Source organism: Corvus moneduloides, chromosome 2, assembly GCF_009650955.1.
Source record: "Corvus moneduloides isolate bCorMon1 chromosome 2, bCorMon1.pri, whole genome shotgun sequence".
In the NCBI taxonomy this organism is placed as follows: Eukaryota; Metazoa; Chordata; class Aves; order Passeriformes; family Corvidae; genus Corvus; species Corvus moneduloides.
In genome coordinates, this window is record NC_045477.1 from 118,654,381 (window position 1) to 118,678,030 (window position 23,650).

General features: G+C 51.4%; 1 protein-coding gene across 1 annotated transcript; it reads left to right on the plus strand.

Moving 5' to 3' along the window:
- Nucleotides 1-524: 524 nt before the first annotated feature.
- Nucleotides 525-22,932, plus strand: LOC116440353 (cystathionine beta-synthase-like). The gene is made up of 16 exons (XM_032101035.1): nt 525-1,272; nt 3,228-3,373; nt 6,183-6,289; nt 8,231-8,365; nt 9,436-9,515; nt 10,715-10,846; nt 11,763-11,832; nt 13,358-13,449; nt 14,706-14,831; nt 15,807-15,891; nt 17,459-17,564; nt 18,056-18,127; nt 19,318-19,452; nt 19,998-20,106; nt 20,471-20,555; nt 22,379-22,932. Exons 1-16 carry the CDS (start codon nt 1,078-1,080, stop codon nt 22,474-22,476), a joined length of 1,773 nt encoding a protein of 590 aa, XP_031956926.1. The 5' UTR covers nt 525-1,077; the 3' UTR covers nt 22,477-22,932.
- The last annotated feature ends 718 nt before the right edge of the window (nt 22,933-23,650 follow it).

Consider the following 23,650-nt stretch of genomic DNA (forward strand, 5'->3'; position numbering starts at 1 on the left):
ATATGAATGTAAATAAGAATCCAGACTCTGGGCACAGAAATGCAGTGATTTGAGAGTGTTTTGCAAGTGGAAGGAGGACATCCATGCCATTCCTGCAGCACCAGGAATTACCCAGCCCTTGAGGAGAAACATGAGGAATTCTCCAGCAGAGAGGAACGTAGATGTTGACCTAGTCAAGGGTCAGCTCTTGTTTCTTTGTTGTCTGTGTGTCTAGCAAATAGGTCTGTAATTGCTTTGAGTGAGAGAAAAAATGAAAACCCCGTTCTTGACTTCATTTTACATCAGATGTCAGGGAAACTGAACACGGTGAGGAGAATGCAACCTTATTTTAGAAGGTGGGGAGCTATGAAGCCCTCCTGCACCAGGGCTGGAGGGGAGAGGGGGCTTGCATGGTGAGGCCCTGCAGCCGCAATAACTTCACCCTCCTCCCTGTCTCTTTTCACCCCATCATGATTACAGTAGAGATGGACATCACCAGGAAAAGGGGGGGAAATACACTCATAAAATCTATTTTGCCAGCATTTTGGGTGGTACGTGGTGGCCTCAGTTGTGAAAGCGTGCTGACCACCTCTGGTACACTGCAGATTATCTCTCCTTTACCCACAGGTGACTTTTGCTCCTTCCCAGCTAGTTCGTTAGGTAAACACAGATTTGCTTCGGGAGAGACACTCAAGGCCGACACAAATCCTGGCTAGCAAGGAAATGAACCATTTTTATTCCTTTAATCCCTCCCAACGAGCAGCAGGTTTGCCAGTGGTGGGGAAGATCACCGGGAAGCAAAGTTTGCTGGGAAAGATTTTGCCGGCTGCAGGATCCAAGGCATTTTGGAGTGACTGCCCTGTGCCCTCATGGCTTCCTGCTGCCTTCTCAGGCTGGGGATGGTGTCTGGAATAGAAAACGTGGCTCAGGCCCTAGAGGGGAGGTGGACCAGAGTTCCCTGTCTGCTTTAGTTGTGGGGCCAGGTTGCAACACGAGACTGTTGACCTCCATCTTCGGAGATGCTGCGGGGCCTCTGGATAAGGAGAAGGTTCAGCCACACATCACGGGCTGTTGCATCCCTCTGATGTTGCTGGAGTAATGGTGTGGTGTGTTTCTGTGTTCCAGGGACAGCCCAGCCCTCAGGGACCCAACCCCAGCCCCATCCTCCCAGCTGGCTTGGAAAGCACCAGGGAATCACAGTGCGGAGCTCGGGCTGTCCTGCCACGCTGCTGCAAAGAAACTCTCACCAGGAGGGTGAAACGAGTGGAGAGCAAGAGGAGGATGGCAGAAATGGTAATTAAGGCTGCCCTTGGGCTCATATGCCAAGCCACAAATAATTCAGATAATCAGGGCCCAGCCACAACAGCGTGCTGGCCACTGTGAGTCACAGCCACTGCAGGGAGCCCGGGGACTCAGGAGGGGCAGGGCTGTGGCTTTATGGCCGGGGGGAAGATGATGCTCCCTAACTAAACTGGATTTCCCACATCCTCGCCACGTGGCAGCAGGTCTGGCCCTACTGCAGGCAGTTCTCTGTGTTTAGAAATGGGATGTTTCTTCTTTGAACTGGTTTGGTTCTCTGGGGTCTCAAAATGACATCATAATTCTCAATCTGAAGTTAAATGCAGAAGAAAGGTCCAACATCATGTCATTGACCATTTCTGCTGCAGCAAAGGTAAGGAAAGGGTTACACCAGCTCTAATTGCAAAATGCACCCCCACAGAGGTGTAGGGAGACAGGGCAGACAAGCAGCTTAACAGCAGCTTTCATCATCAACAGAAGTGAGACACAAGTCTCCATCCATGACCCTACAGAGCTGCAAGGTCCCTTTATTCAAAAATGGCTGAATCGAGATAAATTCATTCTGAGAACAAGCCAGAAGAGGAACTTCCAGGTGCCAAAAATCGTGGTTTTTCTCCATGCAGCTTGTTTCCTTAGCACAGACCGGTGGTGGATGGATTGCAGAGAAGATCAGAGCAGAGGGGGTCACACCAAATCTGCCTCTAACCCTTGTTTCTGCTATTGTTCCATAGCAGGAGCTGAGAATAAACTTTAAGCCCAGACTCTTCCTTTTGTCTGTATATGAACCAGCAAAAGAGAAAACAGCACAGCAAATTGCCTTCCTACAGAGCACTGATGCCATCAGGGCTTGTGTGCTTAAAATCTGCTACTGAACTCAACCTTTACAAACTTGTTTAATCCTTTTCTCACTCTACTTTTTACCTGCTCTGCCCCTGTAGTTGTTCCTGGTAATTCCATTCTGCCTCATTATTTGTTGCTTATTATTTGATGCACCTTCTCCAGCTCCCCCAGGATTTGCAGCCTGCTCTCAGCACCACCCCCTTGTCTCATGTCCAGTCTGATGAATCCTCCTCTCTTTAAGCTGTTTTACTGTGGGATTTGCTCAGTGCCCCCAAGCACCTCTGCTGCCCTTTGCTGTTTTATTTCTGTTGGTTCTTTTGTCTCAGTTTTAATACACTTGGATGCCAGAGTAGAGGTGACCTCTGGGTCCCACCACCACCATAAAAGTATTTTCCAACTATTCCTGGGTGGATTTACCTGCAGGTTCCTCACTGCTAGGGTGAGAAATGCAGTTCTTGACCAAATAATTAAATTAGGAACATAACATTTTCTAGTGGAGGGGATGATTTTGAGATGAGGAAGATACAGTGGAGAAGATGCCCAGACGATGTAGGGGGTCTAGCATACCACTCCAGAAGAGCAATTTTATCATGGAATCAAGCAATTGTTAAGGTTGGAAAAGACCTTTAAGGTCATCAAGTCCAACCATGAACCCACCACCACCATGTTCACCATTAGTCTATTTTCTCAAGTGCCACATCCACACGAGTTTTGAACGCTTCCAGGGATGGTGACTACACCACTTCCCTGGGAATTTTGTTCAAATGCTTTACAACCCTTCCTATGAAATTTTTTTCCTAATGTATGCTCTAAGTTTTTTTCTAATGTACAATCTCCCCTGGGGCAACTTGAGTCCATTTCCTCTTGTCACATCACTCACTCCCTGGGAGAAGGGACTGACACCCACCTCACCACAACATCCTTTCATCTGTTCATCTCCTTCCAACCTCCTTCCATCACTACAACCCCCTTATCCACCTAGATTCATGTGGTTGAAATGCCAGCAGGATGCTCCTAGCTGCCTGGCTTCGCACCCAAATGCCATTTTTTTGCCTTCTGCCGCTATTTTTCTCCCAGGCGTCTGTGTGACCTCTCTTTCCACCACATAGGAGCTGAGTAAGACATGCCCCCTCATGAATGGCAGTGGTGCAGGAAGCCAGGACAGCAGCACGTGGATCCTTCCCAACTTGCCCAGTAAGTGCACGTGGACAGCCACAACGCCTGCCAGCAAGTCTCCACACTCCTGTATTCCCTTGTAAGTAATTCCTCCGTGCTGCTTGTTTCAGAGTGCAGTTCAGCACCTTCTCCCAGAGGTGAAGTACTGCTGGTACACCAGGATGGTCATGGCCAGGAGCTGGTTGTTACATTAACGATGGCTTATTTTCCAGGTGGCAAAACCAACTTAGTACCTCCCCTCCAAGAAAATTTTCTCACTCCCTTTCATTTTGCAGAAAGGTGTGGCTGGCTCAAGTCTCAGCTCTGTGTTATGCAGAGCATCTGCTTGTTTGGGGCATCTCATTTTAGATGGCTGAGAGACATTCACAAAAATAGATTACAAGGGCCTGGGCTTTTACATCGGTAGGAAATGGCCAGGGTACAGAGAAAAGTGCTTGCTCTGAGCTGTTCTTGTCCTCACAGCACCAGGTTCCCTCCCAGGGTGACGTGAGGGCCCAGACTAGACCTGACAAGAGGTGCTTTAATGACCCTTCAAACCAGACACAGCCAAGCTACTAAAGATAAGGCTGTCCCATAAATGTCAGGGGAACTGCAGACACGTCCCTGCAGTGCAGAGATGTAAAGCAGGAATCCAGCTCCAGCCAGTGAGGAACTGGAGCCCATGGGAGGTGCAGCACTGCTCTGCATGGTCGTGCCTGACCACATGCCAGGCAGGGCAAGGCCAGGGCACAGCCACCAGCGTGTGGGTAGCCCAGAGTAGCCTCTGGGTCTGGCCCACAAAGGAGGGAGGAGTGGAATCCAGAGCCCTGGAGCTGATCCAGCAAGCTGTGCATCCAGGCACTCGCTCAGTGCAACCCCTGCAGCTGGCACCCGAGCATAGAATAGGTTCTTTTCAGTCAAAATGATTTTTTCCCCCCCTCAATTATCATTCTGAGCAGGATAACATTCTTGTTTTTTAACAATTTAGCATCAGGGTGCGATGGTGGTGCCAGTGGGTAGGCCATCCCACCCCCAGACAGGAGATGGAGAGATATCCCCCAACCCTGGGCATCAAACACCGCTCTGGGAATGGGGTCTGGCTGAGGAGGCCCTCACAGCACTGCTGGGGGAGGAGATGAAACATAACCCACTGTGTAGCAGGGAAGGAAATACACTGGGACACGTCACACCTTTGCAGCAGTGCGTGGAGGGGGCAGTTTGGTTTCCCTGCTCTGGGTAAACCACAGATGGCAGCCAATGTAGCAAAAATCTCTGCACTTCCTGAGATTCCCAGGTGAAATCTGATTGAGTTTTTGGGGCAGAAGCAGAAGGATAAGACAAGAGGCTATTTTAATCAAGAATATTAATGATTTAAATTTCTTTTCAGAGATACAGAGGCAGACTAGTTCTGATATCCCTTGAGCCAGTTCTGAGCCACCATAACCTCAGCAGGAACCCCTTGCTTTGCCAGGACTGGTTTTTCCCTGGACATCTTAAGGAATAGCAAGCCATGACTAAAAGCTGGAATCTTAGGGGAAAACCATCCTTGTCCACTGTCCTGAACTGACACCAGCATCTGCAGGATGCAATCCAGATGTGTAATGCAGTAACACAGGTCACTCTCAAGAGAGCCAGGCTCTAGTGAAAGGAGCTGGAGCCTTCCCGTGCCGTGGCTCAGCCCCACTGAAATCCCCAAGCATTTCAATGGTTTTGGGATGGGCAATGGCTGCAGCTGTGAGGGAAGTTCCTTTGTTATGTTATTGCCTCACATTTGCAATGCCTCACTCAATGGAGGCTTCGATGTCTCTGCAAACGCTTCCCACAGAGGGAGAGGCAACAGCACATCCCATCATTTCTGGGCTTGAGATGCAAGGAGGCTGGTTCCTCTTGGTAGTAAAGACCTTCACTAAACCCCTGTACTCGTGCAGGGCAAGAGGTGTTTGTATCACACTGCCAAAAGCTGGAGGGAGGGGTGTGAGGTCTCTAAGTAACCCAGCGTGTCACCCCTGCACCACACGGGCTTCCTGCCAGCACACAGCCACCTGCCTGCCCGTGACAGGAAACAGGAGAACTCTGGTTCAGGGGTCAAAGGATGATAGGAGGGGAGAGCTGTGCAAAGCAGAGCTGAGCAGTGAGGGAATGGGGGGGTGTCACTGGGAGAGAGATGTGCTGGCTTGTGACCAGGGGCCATATGCTTGTGATCTTCATCAGTCTCTCCCCTCTGTCTTTGAAAGAGCTCAAGGACATGAATTCCTTGGATGGATGGCAGGATGTTTTGGGCAAACATGCCTTTTTCAGGTTGCAGTTGCTGTGATGTGGTTCTTGGCTTCTGCTGGAGTCTGACAGCGACTGGCAAATCCAGGCAGCTGGATTTCACTGATCACAGAGCTGCGTTCAATTGTTTGCAAAAAAACCTCCAGAACCCTCTGTGATTTGGGCTTCTCCAATGACTTGGAGCCCTCCTTCCAAGTTTGGGAGTCCTGGCCAGCAACACTTGGCCCAGAGGCAGCTGGAAATGTGGGAAGCAGAGGTGGGGCTGGGTAGGATGGAGGAAAGAGGAGGAGCCTTGTGCTCCTGGTTTGCTCACCCATGGCATAAAATCCAAAGGCTTGCCAGCATCTTCTCATTTACTCTAGACCTGGCCTAGGGCCTTGCAGAACAAGGCATTTCAGAACAACCCTTAAAATTAATCAGCTTATTATTTATGTAAAAGAGCTAACAACTCATGATGGAAAACCGTAACTAACTCCTGGTGCCACTAATTGTTGATGGGGTCTTTTTCTCTTGGAGTTGGGGTGTCTTTTGGTGGCCTTGATAAAGTTGCTGAAACCTCACTCAGATTTTCTCTTGGTTCACGTTGCATAACAATAGCTTTGATTTGACTTCTTTTTTTTTCTGCATTGCTTCAGGACAGAAGAAAAGAAGATCTTGCCCAATATCCTCAAGAAAATTGGCTGCACCCCAATGGTCCGAATTAACAAGATTGGGAAGTCCTATGGGCTCAAGTGTGAGCTCTGTGAGTGTCCCCTTCCCAGCAGGTTTTTGCATGCCACGAGGTGAGGGTGAGGGGTGGTGTTAGAGGGGGGCTTCAGAAGAGGCTCTGTGAGAGGAAGCACAGATGGGGAGGGCCAGATGTGGCTCGTGCTGGGCTCTCCTGCTTATCAGGCTACACTACAGTCATTTCTTGGACCAAACAGGAGGTTTCAAGCAGTGGTGAGCAGGGGGCTAATGGTAGAGAGGCATCTCTCCTCCCAGATAACAGCAGCATAAGCTCAGAGCAGAGCTGGGCTAAATTTGGAGATGGATCCAAGTCCTCTCCCCAAGGAGATGTTAACATAGCACTGGTGCTGTCTCGTGGAAGGGTTGGTTTTACACTGGTCCCCAACAATCACAAGGATGACAAAACCAGACCTGTGCATGTGGACTTTTCAGTCTCCTTTCCTGTAACTTCTAACCCTAATAATTAATTTAATCCAAACTGGGCAGAAAGGCAGAAAGTGCCACGGGTGTCACACAGCTGAGTAAAGAGAGACCTGCTGAGCACTCACCCCTAACAAAAGGGCACAGCAGAACCTCGTGGTCCTGTCTGGCAGCTGGGAATCCACAGGGCAGCCAGACCCCACTGAGCACTGGACACATGGAGCGTGCTGGGCTCTCCCACCAGATTCCATCTCAGGATCTGGGATCTTTGGGCCACCAGCCCTGCAACCTCTACACTGCGCTGCCCCACACTGCCCCGAGGGGACGGTAGGAGACCATGGAAGGGAGCTGGTGGAGGTGGGAAGACAGATGTGCAGTGCCTGGTCCACCTCTGGAGCAGCCTGTCGCTTGGGGGATGTCTGGCTGGGGCAGGGGCTTTAGGTGCGGGGAAAGCTGGGCAGATCCCATTTTCTGGGATGGTGTCTCCCTCCCCTGGCACAGGAGGGGAAGGAGAGCAGAACAGGCAGGGCAGCTACACGGTCCTATCTGAGGGATGTGTCAGCACCGAGCCTCTTCCCAAGCAAACACAGGAATACTTGCAGCACAGCTGCCTCAAGGAAGCAGCTACAGCTGGACGGGATTGCCTGCTATTTTCTGTGCCTCCAGGGATCCCTGTGCCTCCAGGGATCCCTGTGCAGCTGAAGTTGTGGCACTGTGCATTATAAAATGTAATGATGAGCACAAGATTTCTTTTCCCGTTTGGGCTGCTCAGGTATTGGGCTGATATCTCAGCCTCAGGCAGCTGTCTCTGTTAGGATGAAATGAATGACCCCTGGAAGTTCCCATTTCTCCCTGTTGTCCGTAAAACAGAGCTCAGTAGCACCATTTCAGTTGCAGATGTTCATCAAAGCCTTGGTAAGAAGAATCCTGTGGTGTGGAGGCCCTGATTAGGACCAAGATGTGCCTTGCAATTTGAACATGCCTTGGAAAGTTACTTGGTTAGTTGCTAGCTCAGTGAAAAAAATTGTAATTTTGTCTGACACTTGAAAATGTTCTTTCTATTGTTTGTTTTTTTCTTTATGGCACCCCAGTCAGGACTACGGATCACCCCTGCAAAAGGTGACCTCTTAGATATCTATTAAAAACTTCAATGCCCCAGGATAGACAGCGAGACCTTGCTGCTAGCCCTGACACTGCCTTGCCCACAGAAGAGTCCTCCAGGCAGGGCACAAGGAGTGTTGTGCCAGTGCAAGACCTCCCACCTTGCAATGACTATGTCCAGTTGATTTTAAACCCATCCTGGGCTGACCAGGTTGACTTCAAACCCATCCAGGGTGGAGGAAATTTGGGAGAAAGAAGGACTCTGCGTGGGTTATGCTGACGGATAATCCCAGAAAAGCAGATGGCGGATGCATTCCCCTGAGCAAAGGACTGTCCTGCAGACGAGGAATAGGTGTCCTAGAACTGCAGTGAGGCCTGGGGGAGCAAAGAGCTGGTGCCTGATGGAGGCACCTCTCCCCTTTCTTTCCCTTTCCAGTGGCAAAATGCGAGTACTTCAACGCCGGGGGCAGCGTGAAGGACCGCATCGGCCTCAGGATGGTGGAGGATGCAGAGAGAGCTGGGATCATCAAACCAGGAGACACCCTGATTGAACCCACTTCAGGAAACACAGGTGGGAAGGGCAGGGGTGCCCTGGGTACTGGGCAGGGTGGCGTTTCTGAGGAGCAAGGATTTTGAGGAGCTCTTGCACTTGCAGTTACAAGGTCAGCTCTGGCTCCATCCTCCCCTCAGCTCCCCTCCTGGTGGCCATGGGCATCCTGGGATGCTGGCATGCCTCCTTGCTGAAATTCCTGAGGGTCCTGCGAAGGTCCTACACCTGCACAGGTGTGGCTGGAAGGTTCCCTTGTGGTAAAGCAGGCAGCATCAGGAGCTGGGGCAACCCTGGATGTTTTCAGGCTGGGAAGCTTTTGAATTCTCAGAGGTTCCCGGAGACCATTCCCCCGATGGGTTGGAAGAGAAATCATGTGATTTTTGCCCTTGTCACTGTCACTTGTCACCCCACCATATTATGTCACCCCAGCCACCACCAGACATGAGGTGAGGGCATCTATGCTCCCCCAGAGCTGTGTCCCAGGTGGATCACGCTGGCTGCCTGCCTGCCCAGGGCAGTTGGAATGGCACCAGGCTCCCTACAGCCCCTGGCAGTGACACACTGCTCCTTCCTGCTGCCTCACCTTCCTGCTCTAGTTGGGAGCAGCTGGTTCCATCCATCACCCCGGTGAAATCGGAGCAGAGCCGCCCTTTGCCTGCTGGCCGCAGGGTGACAAGTGCAGCGTCCTGTGTGTCCGTCCCCCCACAACTGACAGTGCTTGAGGGGGAGGGGAAGGCACTCCTGAAGCAAAATCACCTCTCTCCTGTGTTTCCAAAAACACAGGAAGAGGCCTGAGCCTCGGTTAGGGGAGGGAAGCTCTCCCTAGCCCTGCCATTCTCTCTGTGCCACCCTGGTACACTCCTGCGAGCAGGAGGGATGCTGCAGCCCCACCTGCCTGTCAGCACATCCTCCCACACTTCCTGGTGCTCCCAGCACATCCCAGGAGGCTCATGGAGGTTGCCCTCACCTGTGGCTTGTCAGAGAGCATTTCATGGCTCCATTCAGGAGAGAGGAACGTAGGAAGGGACGCACGTCGGTCACTCTTGCCAAATGCTGTTGTCAACCAACTCCCTTTGCTCCCCACCACGCAGGGATTGGGCTGGCACTGGTGGCTGCACTGAAGGGTTACCGCTGCATCATCGTTTTGCCCGAGAAAATGAGCACGGAGAAGGTCAGAGCTCTGTATGGTTTTACCCTACAGCTGGGAAACATCTCCTTCCCTCTCTCTCTCTGCTTCTCCCTTCCTGGAGCCCTCTCCTTTAAAGGCCATCGAGCCTTGCACACCCACTGCCACAGCTGCTATTTAGAAAGTGCCTCTTGAGGGGAAAAAAGCAGCCTGTGATGGCCTGGTGACTGTCTGGTGTCAGAAGTGCAGCTGGGGTGGGGGGATAGCCAAACACGGTGTGTGGCTGCAGAGAAACGGAGCAGGGTCTGCTGCATGTGAAGGGTCAGAAGGAGAGGCAGGCAGGTGCCAGGGCTCTCCTGCCAGTTCTGCTCACTTCCCCTCTGACATCTGACAGGTCACTTGGCCTCACTATGTCTTTATGGTTTTCTTTAACCTGGAGACATTTAGAGTTGCCTGAGCTGCTTTTTCAAGGTGGTAGAAGTGGATTCACTTGCACAAGAGCTGATGATCAGGTAAAATCACCATTCTGGAGATGGCAGAAACCCCTCCTTTGGCAAGCCAAGAGCTTCACAGACTGCTTAGCTGAACTCATGCCAGTGAAACCAGACCTGGACCCTGACCTGGCTAAAGAATGATCCCTTCTCCAAAGTGTCACCCTCATTTCTACCTAAATCTCACTTAAGCTCAGTCTGGATCAGATGCTACCTCCAGCTGCCATGGGATTCATCTCCAGGTGCCCTGACACTCCCCCTGTCTCACTGACAGCCACACCTCCCACAGGAGACACCCTAGGGCCGATTTGCTCCTTCCTTGTGCTTGGTGAGAGAAGAGAAGGGACTTTGGGCAAAAACAGCTTTCTGATGTCCCCTTTGCATGCTGGGGCTCAGATCCCAGCACACAGGAGACACTGTTCCCTATCCAGTTCCCCCTGTGCCCTTTTCCCCTGGCACCAAGGAGCAGCACAGTGTCACCTCCCTCTGCCCTGTCCCCAGCCTGCCCTCCAAGTAGGACAGGGCAAGAGGCCAGGCTTGAATCCATGTGCCAGCTTCAGGCAGGAGGCCCTGGGGTGCCAGGAGCATGTCAGAGATAGCGCAGTCCAGAATTGGGCATTGTATCTCCAAATGATAAATGTCTCCTGCATGCAAAGCTGCTCTGGTATCTGGTGCTGCCCTGAGCCTGCAGGTTCGGGTTACCACCCCTGTGGGGGATCAGTTGTGTTGCATCTCCTCTTTTCCCTCCCAAAGGTTGATATTCTGAAGGCACTGGGTGCTGAAATTGTGAGGACCCCGTGCACCCGCTTTGATGCCCCTGAGTCCAACATTCGTGTTGCCTGGAAGCTGAAAAGTGAAATCCCAAACTCTCACATCCTGGATCAGGTAAACGCAGTCCCTCCACTGACTTTTTCCCAACACAGTTTATAAGGTGTTCTCCAAGTGTGCCTGTGCTTGGGGGCTTCATTCAAACTGGAACCAGAGGCAGATTTAGTCAGTGTTTGATGACATTTGAAACTTAATCGCTCCTCTGCAAAGCACAGGGGGACAGAAACAAAATAAGGGACGCTTCCAAACCTGAGACACTTCTGCCAAAGCCTGGATGTGGGCAAGGCTGGGTTTTCTTGCACAATTCAAAGATTCCTCAAATTGCTTCAGATTTAACTTTGACCTGAAAAAAACCCCCCAGTTTTATGCCTAGCTAGCAGCCTTTGTTCTGCCTCAAAAATAGAGCTCATGCTGTAAAGGGCAAACCCTGGTGACTCATGCCAGAGGTTCTTGCAGTGCTGGGTCTTGCACAGGAGGGCACTTGGTCTGACCCCTGAGTAAGGACCCCCTGGACTGCAGGAAAGTCAGGGAAGCTCGTTCCTTCTAACAAAAAAGGGCATTAAAGACTGAATGAGCTTTTCAGAAGCAGCCTGGTCCATGGGTGTGAACATGGGGTGCAAAATCCCTCTGTGCATGAGAGCTCATGATCAGGACAGCTCCTCCAGCCCATAGTTCCCAGCCTCCAAACCATCCCCACACCTAGTGGGCACCAAGTGCTGGAGAGTCAGTGTTTGTGGGCACGTTTAACCTTCCAGCATGGAAAAACCCCAAGTGTGCATGGAAATCTGTCCCAAAGGGACAAGCAGGAGCAATACCTGTGACCTGTTCTGGTGGGGTGGCAGATTCCCCCTCAGCAGGGAGAGGAGAGGGCAGCTGCATGTTTTGGGTATGGCTCTGTCAGGAGCTATTGCTGGTTTGGTATTTGACCTGCTCTTCACACGGTACTCTTGCTGTTCTCTGTTGGAATAAACAGTACCGAAATCCGAGCAACCCCCTGGCTCATTACGACACCACGGCTGAGGAGATCCTGGAGCAGTGTGAAGGTACCGTCTGTGCTGTTGCCTCTACGTGCAGAGGGCTGTAACCCTCTCTGAGAGGCTTAATTTACATCATTTACTGACCTGAATGTCTAGAAACAGCCCAAAGGGCCTCTGTAGGGGCAGGCAGTATTATCTTAATAACACCAACATGCAGGGTGTAGCAAGCTCTCCTAATCCACTCCAGATACACCTCAGCCTGCAGGGCTTCCCGGCTGTCCCATTGCAAAAGCCTGGGGGAGGAGACCAGAGGCTTGAGAAATTCAGGCTGTACCTAAAGGGGAAAGAACATGTCTCTTGGTGGCCACAACACCTCTTGTGACCTGCCAGCTGGGAACACAAGATGTCCCACGAGGCCTTACAGGGGAATATGAATCCACCAGGGCATGGCAGGCTGCATCTGATCCAGCACGCTCATTTGCAAATCAAAACCGACTGAAACTTCACAAACTGGTGACATTGGAAGTGAGGGCTGGGGGAGGATAAAGGACTATCCCAGTCCATGTCTGTGCAGATAGGAGTGAAATTTATTGCCAGTTGTGGAAGCACTGTAAAATGAGAACAGGACTCGAGGGTTTTAACCGGAGAGCAGTTATCAGAGCAATGAAGCAGTCAGGTGTCAACAGGAACAAGAGAGTCCCAGCCTTCTCTCCACTACAGTGTTAGGATTTGCTCCAGCTGGCTGCCAGCCGTGGATTGCAGGTCCCCTTTTCCCAATGCAGCTGCAGCATCAGGTTTTGAAGGTCAGGCTCCAATTCTGCTCCTACCAGTCCTAAATCTGTATAGTTTCAGCAATGCCAGTGGGGCTACGTCTGACAACGGCAGGTGCCAGGGCAGAGCTCAGCCATCCCTCCACTGTGGATGCCAACACAGGCTGAAAAGTTGTCCCTGTTAGTGATAGTCACATGTGTGATTTGCTTTGACCTGGTGTGGTTTGAAAGGGCTGGATGTGCTGAGATTTTTCCCTCCGCCTTAAACCACAGAATCACAGAATGTCCTGAGTTGGAGGGGACACACAAGGATCATCAAAGTCCAGCTTCTGGTCCTGCACAGAACACCCAAAAAGTCGCACCATGTGTCCACGAGTGTTGTCCAAACACTCCTTGAGCTCTGTCAGGCTGATGCTGTGACCACTGCCCTGGGGAGCCTGTTCCAGGGCCCAACCACCCTCTGGGTGAAGAACCTTTTCCTGATATCCAACCTAAACCTTCCCGACACAGCTTCATGCTGTTGCCTCTGCTCAGTAGATGCCAAAGATGCAGAAATCATGGAGTGCTGCAGTGGGAGATCTGGAGGTCGCCTTCATCTCCCTGCTCTGAGGCAGGATCAGCTGCGCTCAGGTCCTGCAAGCTCATCCAAACTCCTCCACAGGACCAGGCTTTGGCCACCAGCATGGCCTCTGCCTGACCTTCCCTCACATGGGGTTCTGGTGGACACAGGCTCTGCACCTGCACAGGGGCCTGAATAAAGGGGAGATCGTGCTGGGAGCTGTGCTGAGTCCCTGAAAGCCTCTCTCTCCCCTGACCTGCAGGCAAGGTCCACATGGTGGTGATTGGGTCTGGCACAGGAGGCACCATCACTGGTGTCGCCAGGAAGCTGAAGGAGAAGTGCCCGGAGTGCAAGGTAAGGCAGGAGGCAGGACTGCCAGGCTTTTCATGGGATCACAGAATGGTTTGGGTTGGAAGGGGCGTTAAAGGTCATCCCATTCCACCCTCCTGCTATGGGCAGGGAGACCTTCCACCAGACCAGGCTGCTCAGAGCTGGCCTTGAACTCTTCCAGGGATGGGGCATCCACAACTTCTCTGGGCAACCTGTGCCGGGGCCTCACCACTCTTACAATAAGGAATTACTTCCTAATATCCAATCTAAATCTACCCTCCTTCAGCTCAAAGCCATTTCCCCTTGTCCTGTCACTGTGTGTCATCTCCTGCCTAACCCTACAGCTCACCTGAGGGAGCAGTTGTTGTCTCCACCTATTTGTTTGTTCACAGTAATCGTGGCTTTTGTTGGAAGCAATTTGGTGATGCTTAGGTTAACCTAGACCCATCCAGGTGCCTTAGAGACCAAAGTTTCCACAGCCCTACTAAAATCTTCCCCTGCCTGGTGCCTTGCCCTGTGCAGGACACTATGGGGAGCACACACTGCAAATGCTTCTCTGCCACTGCAAAACCCTCCATGCTTTAGGGTTGCCATCAGTCACAATGCTCATCCTGCAGAGCTCGTGCTTCAAGGCAGACTGGAGGCATGACAGTCGCTGCTTCTCTGGTCTGGTCAGTGTGTGAGTGATCCCAGACCCACCAGAGAGGTGTGGACCCACCACTGGAGGGCTGGGATGTGAGGTTGCCTCCCTGGCTGTGTGCAGCTGTGCGTAGAGCAGCGTCACCATCCCTTCTTAAGCTGCGTGCTGAGGGAGGCAACCTCAGGCCAGACACAAAGCTGTAGATAACCAGGGAGGTGTCACCATCAGCCAGCACAACTAGATCCAGAAAGGATGTCTGTATCCACGGGTTTCCACAGGTTGGAGCTCGCTGGTTGGCTTCACCCTAGAGCAGATTAAGGAGCATTGGCAGTGTCCTAAGGGTTGGGAAGTGGCAGGCTCTGCCAAAGGGGTGATGACAAACACCTTGAGAGTGATAACATTTTAAGCCACCAGTCACTTCTGCGACAGCTGAAGACTACCTAGGATCTATTTTAAAAGACAGTGAAAAACAGCACCCTTTTATCCTGGAAGCTCTCCGTGCTGCCAGTGGTTAGGAATATTAATGAATATTATGGGAAGGAAAATGCTGGTAAGGGTGCGGGTATTTTTTCCTTTGAGTTTTGTGTTTGGCTGTTTCTGGATTCCCATTTTGGTTTGATAAAATATCCTTCCCTCAAAGATCATTGGCGTGGACCCTGATGGCTCCATCGTGGCTCTGCCCAGTGAGATGAACACAACCAACACCACAACCATCGAGGTGGAGGGCATTGGGCACGACTTCATCCCCACTGTCCTCGACAGATCAGTGAGTTACCATGTGAAGAGGGGCCTCTGCCTTATCTCTGGCTTTGCATCCAGCCTTCTCCCCAGCCCAGAGGTGTGGTGGCCCTGACACATCTTCCCAGTGCACTACAAGCTGTTGTGGTGGGATTGGGACCCCAGCAGGGAGCATCTCTCTGAGTAACTCTGGTTGTAAGTGGTCCACAAGGAGCAAGTAAATAGAGGAGAAAAGCAGGCATACAACACAGTGTGAGCCTCCTCTGCTCAACCTCACCAGCATTCAGAGCGTGCCCCTTTGGCTGTGATCACACAGATGTCTGCACTGAGGCTGCTCCTCATCACACTGCTGTTTCCTGAGCCTTCTCTGCCTCAGGCACCACACACAGCAGAAATCCTGCACCATGCACAGGCTGGAAGACAAGATCCAAGCCCTGTAAGACAGCAGATCATGAACCTCATCCCTCTTGTTGTCGAGTTCCCTCTCAGTGTATCAGCTGCTACCAGCACAGAGCTTTAAATCCCTAACAGAGGCTGCCTGTGTTGCCCTGGGCTCATTCTAGAAAGGTCCCTCACAGCCTCAGACCCCTTTCTGCTTCCAGGTGTTAACTTCATCCCTGCTGTCAGCACATGCCTGTAGAGCTGTCACCTGTAATATCCCAGGCTGATTCTTGTAGCTGGATCTCATTTTGGCAAAATCTCAACCATTAGTGTAGTCTGGCCTGGGACATTGTGAACACCACTCCCTCTTCCACATCCTGACTATGGACTTGTCAGGCATCCCTCACTCCCCAAGGAAAGAGTGCTGGCTGGAAGGGTGTGGGTGTCTACAAGCAACAAACACCCTCAAGAGCATGGATGCCCTGACAAATGCTTTCAACAAGTGTGGCAGGCAGCTCAGAGCTGCCAGATGTTGTGGGCATCAGCACCATGGTGTGCCTCAGAGGGTCGGGGCAGCCTGAAATGACATTGCCAAGACTCATTCTCCTTGCTTTCCCTTCAGGTGGTCGATCAGTGGTACAAAAGCAACGACAGAGACTCGTTCCTCATGTCCCGCAGGCTGATCAGAGAGGAGGGGTTATTGTGTGGTAAGCACCAGCCACAAGAGCTTGTTCTCTTAACAAGCCCTCTGAACCTCATCCTTTTGGGACCAAAACGCTCCAGGGTAGGTGCCCTCTGTGTTTTGTGTCTGCTGGGTCAGCAGGGCTGAAAGGCTGAGCCTCGGGCTGTGCGTAGGTCACTGCAGACTTCAGAGGTGTGTCCCTGAGTCTGGTCTGGGGTCTGACTCATTGGCCACAATAATTATAGAAGCAGTAATTCTCCTCTTACTGGAGCACTTTTGCAGTGGAACTGGATCTTCAGGCAGTGTAGAGTTACACAGGCTGGAGGGAGGATTAGTGGGGCTTGGGGCAGGACAGGTGGGCTCTGCCAACAGCTTTGCGAGGCCGTGCTCGGTGTCACTGACACACCAGAGGTGCCAGCTTTGGACCAGGAGGGTTTGAAAGTGAAGAAAGTGTGAGATGTTCTTACTGAGTATTTCTCCCTGTGCCAACAAGCTGTAAGTGATCCCACTGGCTTCCCAAAATGAACAAGTGCCCTCACACAAACCCTGCCTGTACCCTAAGAGCCTCCACACAGCATCAGCGTGCTTTCTGCCTTCCCTGACACCAAGCAGACAGACACAGGTTTGCATTCAGGACGAGACACTACGTAGGCTTGTAGTTACAGCTGATAAAAGCCCTGAGCACTCATATCCAGGGAGTTTTGGAAAAGATCAGGCTATATATATGTAATGAAACACTTAAATGTTGATTTAACCTAGCAGGCATGGAGTCACTGTTTCAACAGAAACCACTTGTTTGAACTCAATCATAATTTGTGAACAGCTTCGTGTTCCCTGAACTGCATCTTTCAGGGCCGTTCCTCGTTTGTTTGAAAAATGTGACCCAGGGATAATTAACCTGCTGTAAAATACGTGCTGCCTCGAATGCAGTGTGTAATTGGCACACAGATAGTGGAACGTGTTTGACTTCCAGTACTCAGACTAGTGGTGGAAGAATTGCCTCTCTAAAGCAGGGGCCTGCTCTCCCTACGTGCAGCAAACCACATGCGTGCACACAGACACGGGGAGCGCTTAAGTCTTCCCATCACGTTGGCCTGGTATTCCAAGCATGAATGTAATGTTCATGGGTTTTTTGGTCTTTACAGTGCATTTAAAGCCAATCTTTTGGCTGCCAAGTATGTCAGCCAGAAGCTCTAGAACTGGCGTGGTCTTCTGCTCATGCAAAGGGAGGGTGCGGTGTGGGCAGCGTGTTCTGAATGTGCCCGCATGGGACCTTCCAGCCCTTGGTTTGCCCACAGAGTCACCACAAGAAGTGGTTCATGAAGTTCATGAGGTGACTTTTATGCTGCCTCAGACACCCAAGAGCCATCATATGAACCGGTCCCATCAATCCCTACCTCTGCCTGATCCTAAAGCCTACAAGGCTTCCGGATTGATTGTCCTTCCATCCCAGCATCCCAAGCCACCACCATCTCATAAGGTGCCACCTCTGCACCCTTAGCTGGGGCAGCCTGTGCTTCCCACACCAGGATGGTGGCCCTGCTCCCTGGGCAGCCCTGACACTTGTCTCCCTCTCCTTGGTACCCATCCAGGTGGCAGCTCGGGCAGTGCCATGTCCGTGGCTGTGAGAGCTGCCAAGGAGCTGAAGGAAGGTCAGCGCTGCGTGGTCATCCTGCCTGACTCCATCCGGAACTACATGTGAGTGTCCTGCTTCCTCCCCTGCTTTCCAGCATCCGGGTGGGAGCTCCCACGGCCTTCTGTGACATGAGCTGAACCCAGGTGCTCAGGGTTCTGGAGAACCACCCCAACAAATCTGATAGCAAGGCACACAGAGTGAGCCCAGAGCTGGGAGTCTCTGTCAGGCAGATCACAGGAAAAAAGCAAAATAAACAACAGGGAGAAACAGCACATCACCGTGGCAATCATCAGGGGCTGGGTGTTGGGACACTTGGGGTTTATTTCAAGCTGCACTTTCTGAACGTGCATGCCTAAAGTTAGGAAGGCAAATAGCTGGCATGCTTCGAAGAATTACTGAGCACCCGATGCTCCTGTTGCCCTTAAAAGGGGCTGAGAGCAGCCAGCTGCAAAATCATGGGAGCCCTGGGGGCAGTGCTGTGGTCTGGTGCATGAAACAAAGCACGACTTCTTCTGGAAGCCTCACACACTCGCTCTTTGTTGGTGATTTCCAGGTCCAAATTTGTGAACGATAAGTGGATGATAAAAAATGGGTTCCTAAATGAAGTCCAGGAGCACAAGCCTTGGTAAGACAGCCTCTGCTGGGATAAACTGTGCTAAGGGAATCAGCTTTCTGAGTCTGGAAATCATTATCTTCAAAGGAAAGGGTTCTCTTTTAGTGTTTAGAAAAAACACAGTTAAGTCCAGACCCCTCTGGGGAGGCTGTAATGTCAGCTCCTCTCTTTTGAGTGGTTATCTCTCAGCTCTCCAATCAAAGTCTATAAAGGAGCCATTTCTGTCCCAAAGTAGCTGATCCACTCCCACGTGGCAGCCCAGGCCACTTAAACGCCCTGAAAACCTCCCTCTACTCCACATCTGATGTTCAAAGGACCATCAGACTGCTGGGAAGGTGGGTCCCTGTCGTAGCAAGCCCCCGTTTAAACAGCTCTGCAGATCTTTTCAGGCAGGGGACAGGAAATTTTCACCTTCCAGAGCTGCTGGCCACAAAAGATAAACAACTCTGCTGTTCCATGGACACCATGGGGAAAGAGTCCCCTCAAGGCAGGGACTCACAGGCAAAGTGCTGATGGCTGATGCCAGTTGATGTGGCTGGGCAAATTCCAGTTGTTTAGAAAAGCTCTTAGTTTCACTTCAAAGACAGCAGGTATTATCGATATCACCTGCTCCTTTACCAAAAGTTATTTCACAATATTTCCTAAAAACTCAACGCATCTTTTCAAGGCCTCTTATGTCCGGTTAGAGTTGCTCTTGGCCCTTCCAGGCTCTAGCATTGCCCTGCCTTTTCTGCAAGGACTCAGGTCTGAGATGTTGGGGAGGTGCTTGTGTTCCCCCACGAACAAGCTCAGCTTGTCCCTCATAAGTCACACGAGCATCTCTGCCAGGCTCTCTCCTGCAGGAGCTGCAAATGCTGCCTTGTGAGGACCAAGGATACAGACCAAAGGAGTAGAACTGGTAGGTCACCCATTTATGAGCTTGAAGTGAAGCCCTCAGTAGCTTCCTTGGATTCAGGGCCGCTCAGCACCTTGCCAGCTGCTGGTCTCAGCCCTGCCTCTGGAGTTGCATGAACACTGGGCGTAGGGAAAGCTTGGCTTCAGCAAGACCTGGCCATGGTGGCATTTCTGCTTTGGGCTTAGGAGTGGGGCTGGCTTCTCAGGCAGACAGAATATCCCTCATCTCCTCTGGCCTTGCCCCCCTGCTCAAGGCCACAGCTGTGCAGCAGAGCCACAGCTCGGCGCTGCCATTTGTCTTTCAACAGGTGGTGGAACATCAAGGTGCAGAAACTGAATCTCTCGGCCCCTCTCATTCTCCTCCCAGAAGTCAGCTGTCAAAAGGCAATTGAGATCCTCCAGGAGAAGGGATATGACCAAGCTCCTGTTGTTGCTGAGTCAGGGTAACTATTTTTGCTCCCTACAGAGACGGGCATTCACACAGAAAAATCTGATGAAGCTGAAGTCCCATTTACTGATTCAGAGTAGGGGCTCTTGTGTTGGACTCTGATGCATATTTTTAAAAAGATCTTCTGTCTCCTTGTGAAGATTCATCAATAAAACTCCTGTAAAGGAGCCAGTTAAAGCCCAGTCCAGTGCCCACCAAACTCAGAAGATGCTGGATCAGTGCACAGGCAAGGGGAGCCCAGAGGAGCGGTGAGGGCTGGGGGGAAACCCACACAAATAAGCAACTGGGGAATCCATGGGTTTTCCTGCTCCCAGCTGCTGAGTCCTGGACTGCAATAGCACATTTTAACTACTGTGAAACCAACAGCTTGGTGAGGACAAAGACTTTCTTGTCCTGCTCAAGTGAGGAGAAACCTGGTGCCTCCCATTGACTGCAGCAACAATTTAGTCACTGACTTCAACCAGAGCAGTTCAGCCCCTACATAAAACGTGTGTTCTACCTCAGGTCTGACCACCTGGAAAACTCCCTGTTCCCTTACAGGCTTATTTTGGGAATGGTGACCCTCAGCAACACCCTCACCTCTGTGCTGGCTGGAAGCGCGGAGTTCTCAGACCCTGTCACGAAGGTCACCTACGACCAGTTCTCAAAGGTACCACTGAGGCTGGGGCTGGTGTCAGCCTCTGTCTGGGGACAGGGAGAGAGGAGAGGCGCACCACCACCACCCTGGGGTGTGAGGGGAGCTGGGAGAAGAGGTCGGTGAGAAGGCCGAGAGAGGTGGGGAGGGCGATGGTGACATCTTGGAGATGAAAGTAAGAACAAGCACCTGTAAAAACTCTGCTGAGCCAGCAGGATTCAGATATGGGAGCCTTCACACCAGGACCCAAGTGTGGGAATGTCCACCCCCAATCCTATGCTGACAGGGGATTTCATCCAGCTGGGGAATCAGCACAAATCAGAGCCCAGCCTTTGCCAGGTGAAGTAAAATGTTCAATGTCACTTTCTGTCCTGTTTAGATCGGCCTGGAGGACAGCCTCGGGAGGCTTTCCTGCATCCTGGAGAATGACCACTTTGCTATTGTTGTACACGAGCAAATGCAGTGTAGGTATCTGCAGGGACTCTCCACAGGCTTGGCACAAATGTTTCAGAGGGGAAAGGGAAATTCTCAAGCTGAGCATGGCAGGCGTCAGTGCAGCTGCTGCACCTGTGCAGCCCCCGAGCCTCTGCAGGAGGGATTTCTGCTCTGCAAAGCCCTGGAACTGCCCACTCTTCACCCATGTCTCTTTCTGACACCCCAGGGATGAGGGGAGGGGGGCAAAGCAAGCAAGGAGGAAATTAGGGACCTCTGTAGGCTTCTGTAGCCCAGGGACAAGGTTGGAAGGAGCATTTGGCCACATTAGGTAAAGCCTGGGTGGAATTCAGGCTTGTAAATTGAGAAAGCTGAGACAAATTGGGTCGGGCCGTGAGCAAGCCCTGGGGCATGGGGCATTGGGGGCATTGATGTGTGAGTCTTACCTGGGCCATGGCTGGGTGTACGGATGCTCTGCCAGTCTGGGAGCACCATTAAAGCAGGTTTGGTTTATTCTCAACCCACTGCACAGCCACCTTCCCCGTGGTGCAGCAAACCAACGCAGCAGAGTCACCTGCAGCAGCATCAGGGCTGCTGACACATCAGTGGCAGCAGGGATCACCCCTTGTTCCTCCTCTGACCCAAAAAAGGTGTGGTGGCAGGTGCTGCTCAGCAAATCTGACCTGACACACCCTTCCAGCACAATTACACCAAAAGACTTCCAGAAGTACAGATTTGACCTTGGCTGGGAGAAGTGAGCAACATGAAAAAGCAGTCAGAAGACCCATGTTTAGCTCTTGTGAATTAGAGCTGAAGGGTGTAATTATGCTGATTGGATGGGATTACACACTGAGCATGCAAAGCATCCCTCAGGTGAGCAGGGGGTGACACTGCCAGCAAGGGGCTGCCTGCTCAACTTAGGGCCTCCAAAACCCACCATGCCCAAACATCCCAAACCTTCGTCTCCAGGGCCTGCTTCCCCGAAGCCCCATCAGCTCCAAAGCTTGCAAGTCCATCCATGTTCCCACAGCAGGTTGCAAACAAAAACCTGCCACTCAAAATTACCTTTGATGCACATTTCCAATTCAGTCACCAAAATTAATGCCAGGCAGAGTTTCCTTTCTCAGCTAGGTTATCATAAAATAAGGAACATCTCTTTTGTATCACGTTTTGATATAAATTAAAAGGTATCAGCAAATTAAGTGGCACCCACCAAAAAGTAGCAGCCAGCTGTCTGCAGCACCTCTTGCTCTGATTTTCAAACAACACTCACCTTCTTTTCCAGAGCTGCTGTTTTAATGCTGTCACAGTTACCCTCTTATTTATTACTTTCTTCCCACACCTTTGGAGCTTGCATTTTATCTTGTGTTTGGACTCTGGTGGCTAGTTTTATTTTTATTTAAGAAAACATTTATCAGACAGTTAAAACAATTATTGAAGTGCTGTTTCATTAACGGTGGTGTAGGATGTTATGAGAACAGAGTAGAAAAGTGCCTCACTGCTGCTTTTAGAGAGTCTCATTAGTTTGCTCTAAAAAGTTTTGTGGTGATAGGAGCAGGACTGGAACAGAGGTTGGCTAAAAACAACTGGGAAATTAAGCTTCCTGCTCTGGGAAAGGTGCATTATTTGCAGCAAAAACCTCTCTGGTGTGATCACAGCAACCTGACTGAGGCTTCATCAGTCATTTCTGTGGAGGTAGAGCTCAGACAGACGCTGTCCCTGTTAAGGTTTTCTTTTAATAAATGAACAGCATCCTCTGCACGGCTGGAACATGGCGGTGGTGAGGGGGCTGGTGGGGGTGGGATGTTCTTTTGTATTTTTTTTGCCACTAAGCTGGAATTTTCTGTGCTTCCAGTCAGTGGAAATGGCAGCTCCCTCATGAAGCAGATGGTGTTTGGTGTGGTCACAGCCGTGGATCTCCTCACCTTTGTCAGCAGGAACGACAAGAAGTAGCAGAGCAGCTCAGCTGCCCCCACCTCCTCTGGCAGGTCCAGGTGTGGACCACCTGGACAAGGGAGCCTCTGGCCCAATCCAGCCAATAGTTTCTCACAATGCCTAGGTGAAAATTGTAATGTATAATATTTGTCTGCCAAATGCCACCCACAGTATCACTAAAGAGGAGACAACTAAAGAAATTGTGTTTAATAGCCATATGTGGTTACACCGAGCTTCCCAGGGCTGGGCAGGGAATGTGGGGAGGTGAGGATGGCAAGGGGATGGTTGTTACTGCCCAGATTTAGGCAGGAGGAGGTTGGGTGTGTTTGCCAGCTGCTGAGGGTTATCCTGGTGCCTCTGGGCCAGACCCCATCTCTGCCACAAGAGGAGCAGGGCTGGGGGCAAGTCACGTCATGGCTGCACCCTTGTGCCCCTCTCCACCCACCCCAGGCAGGGCTGCAGGTACCCCCAGGAGCCATTCCTCCTCATCCCTGGCTATGTTTGGCTCCAAGGCGGCAGCAGGAGAGGTCTGACAAGGAGGGCGGAACCAGTGGGACACAGAGCCCCGGAAGGTGAAAGGTGTCAGCAGGAAGGGTGGGAAGGAAAAGCCAAAGGCTGTGATGAGCACAGGGGATGAGGTCCTGGGCTGGTGGTGAATGGTCACCCCTGTGGTGGCAGCTGGGCTTTGGAAAGCACCTTCCTCACCTCTGGGGGAGTTGGTGGCACCGGGTGTCTCATGCATGGTCCCACAAGAGGGGACAGTGAAGGGAAGCCCGAGAAGCAAAGGCTCGTTCATGGTACAGTGACTGGGAGAGGGGGCATGGCTTCATCCCTGAGTATGCGTCCTGAGAGCTCCTTAACAAGGGGTGGAGGGGAAGGCAAGGCTCTGTCCTAATTTTGCATCAGGCCATTGTGTTCCAGGAACTGATAATGAGGGTCAGAAAAGCCATTTGCCATGGCAGCCAAAAACATAAATGAGAGCAAATGTCAAAAGGGAGCTGTGGCACCAAACTGAAGTGCCAGTGAAACCCAGTTTGGGGGAGTTGCTCTCAAAAGACACAGAGAGGTTTCCAATCTTTCTATAAGTTTCAGGAGCTGCTGCAAGATGGCAACAACCAATTTCAATTGCAGCTTGCTGCTAAGTGGCCATTCCATATTCCCAATCTAACCTAGTTTGTATGAGACTTTTATT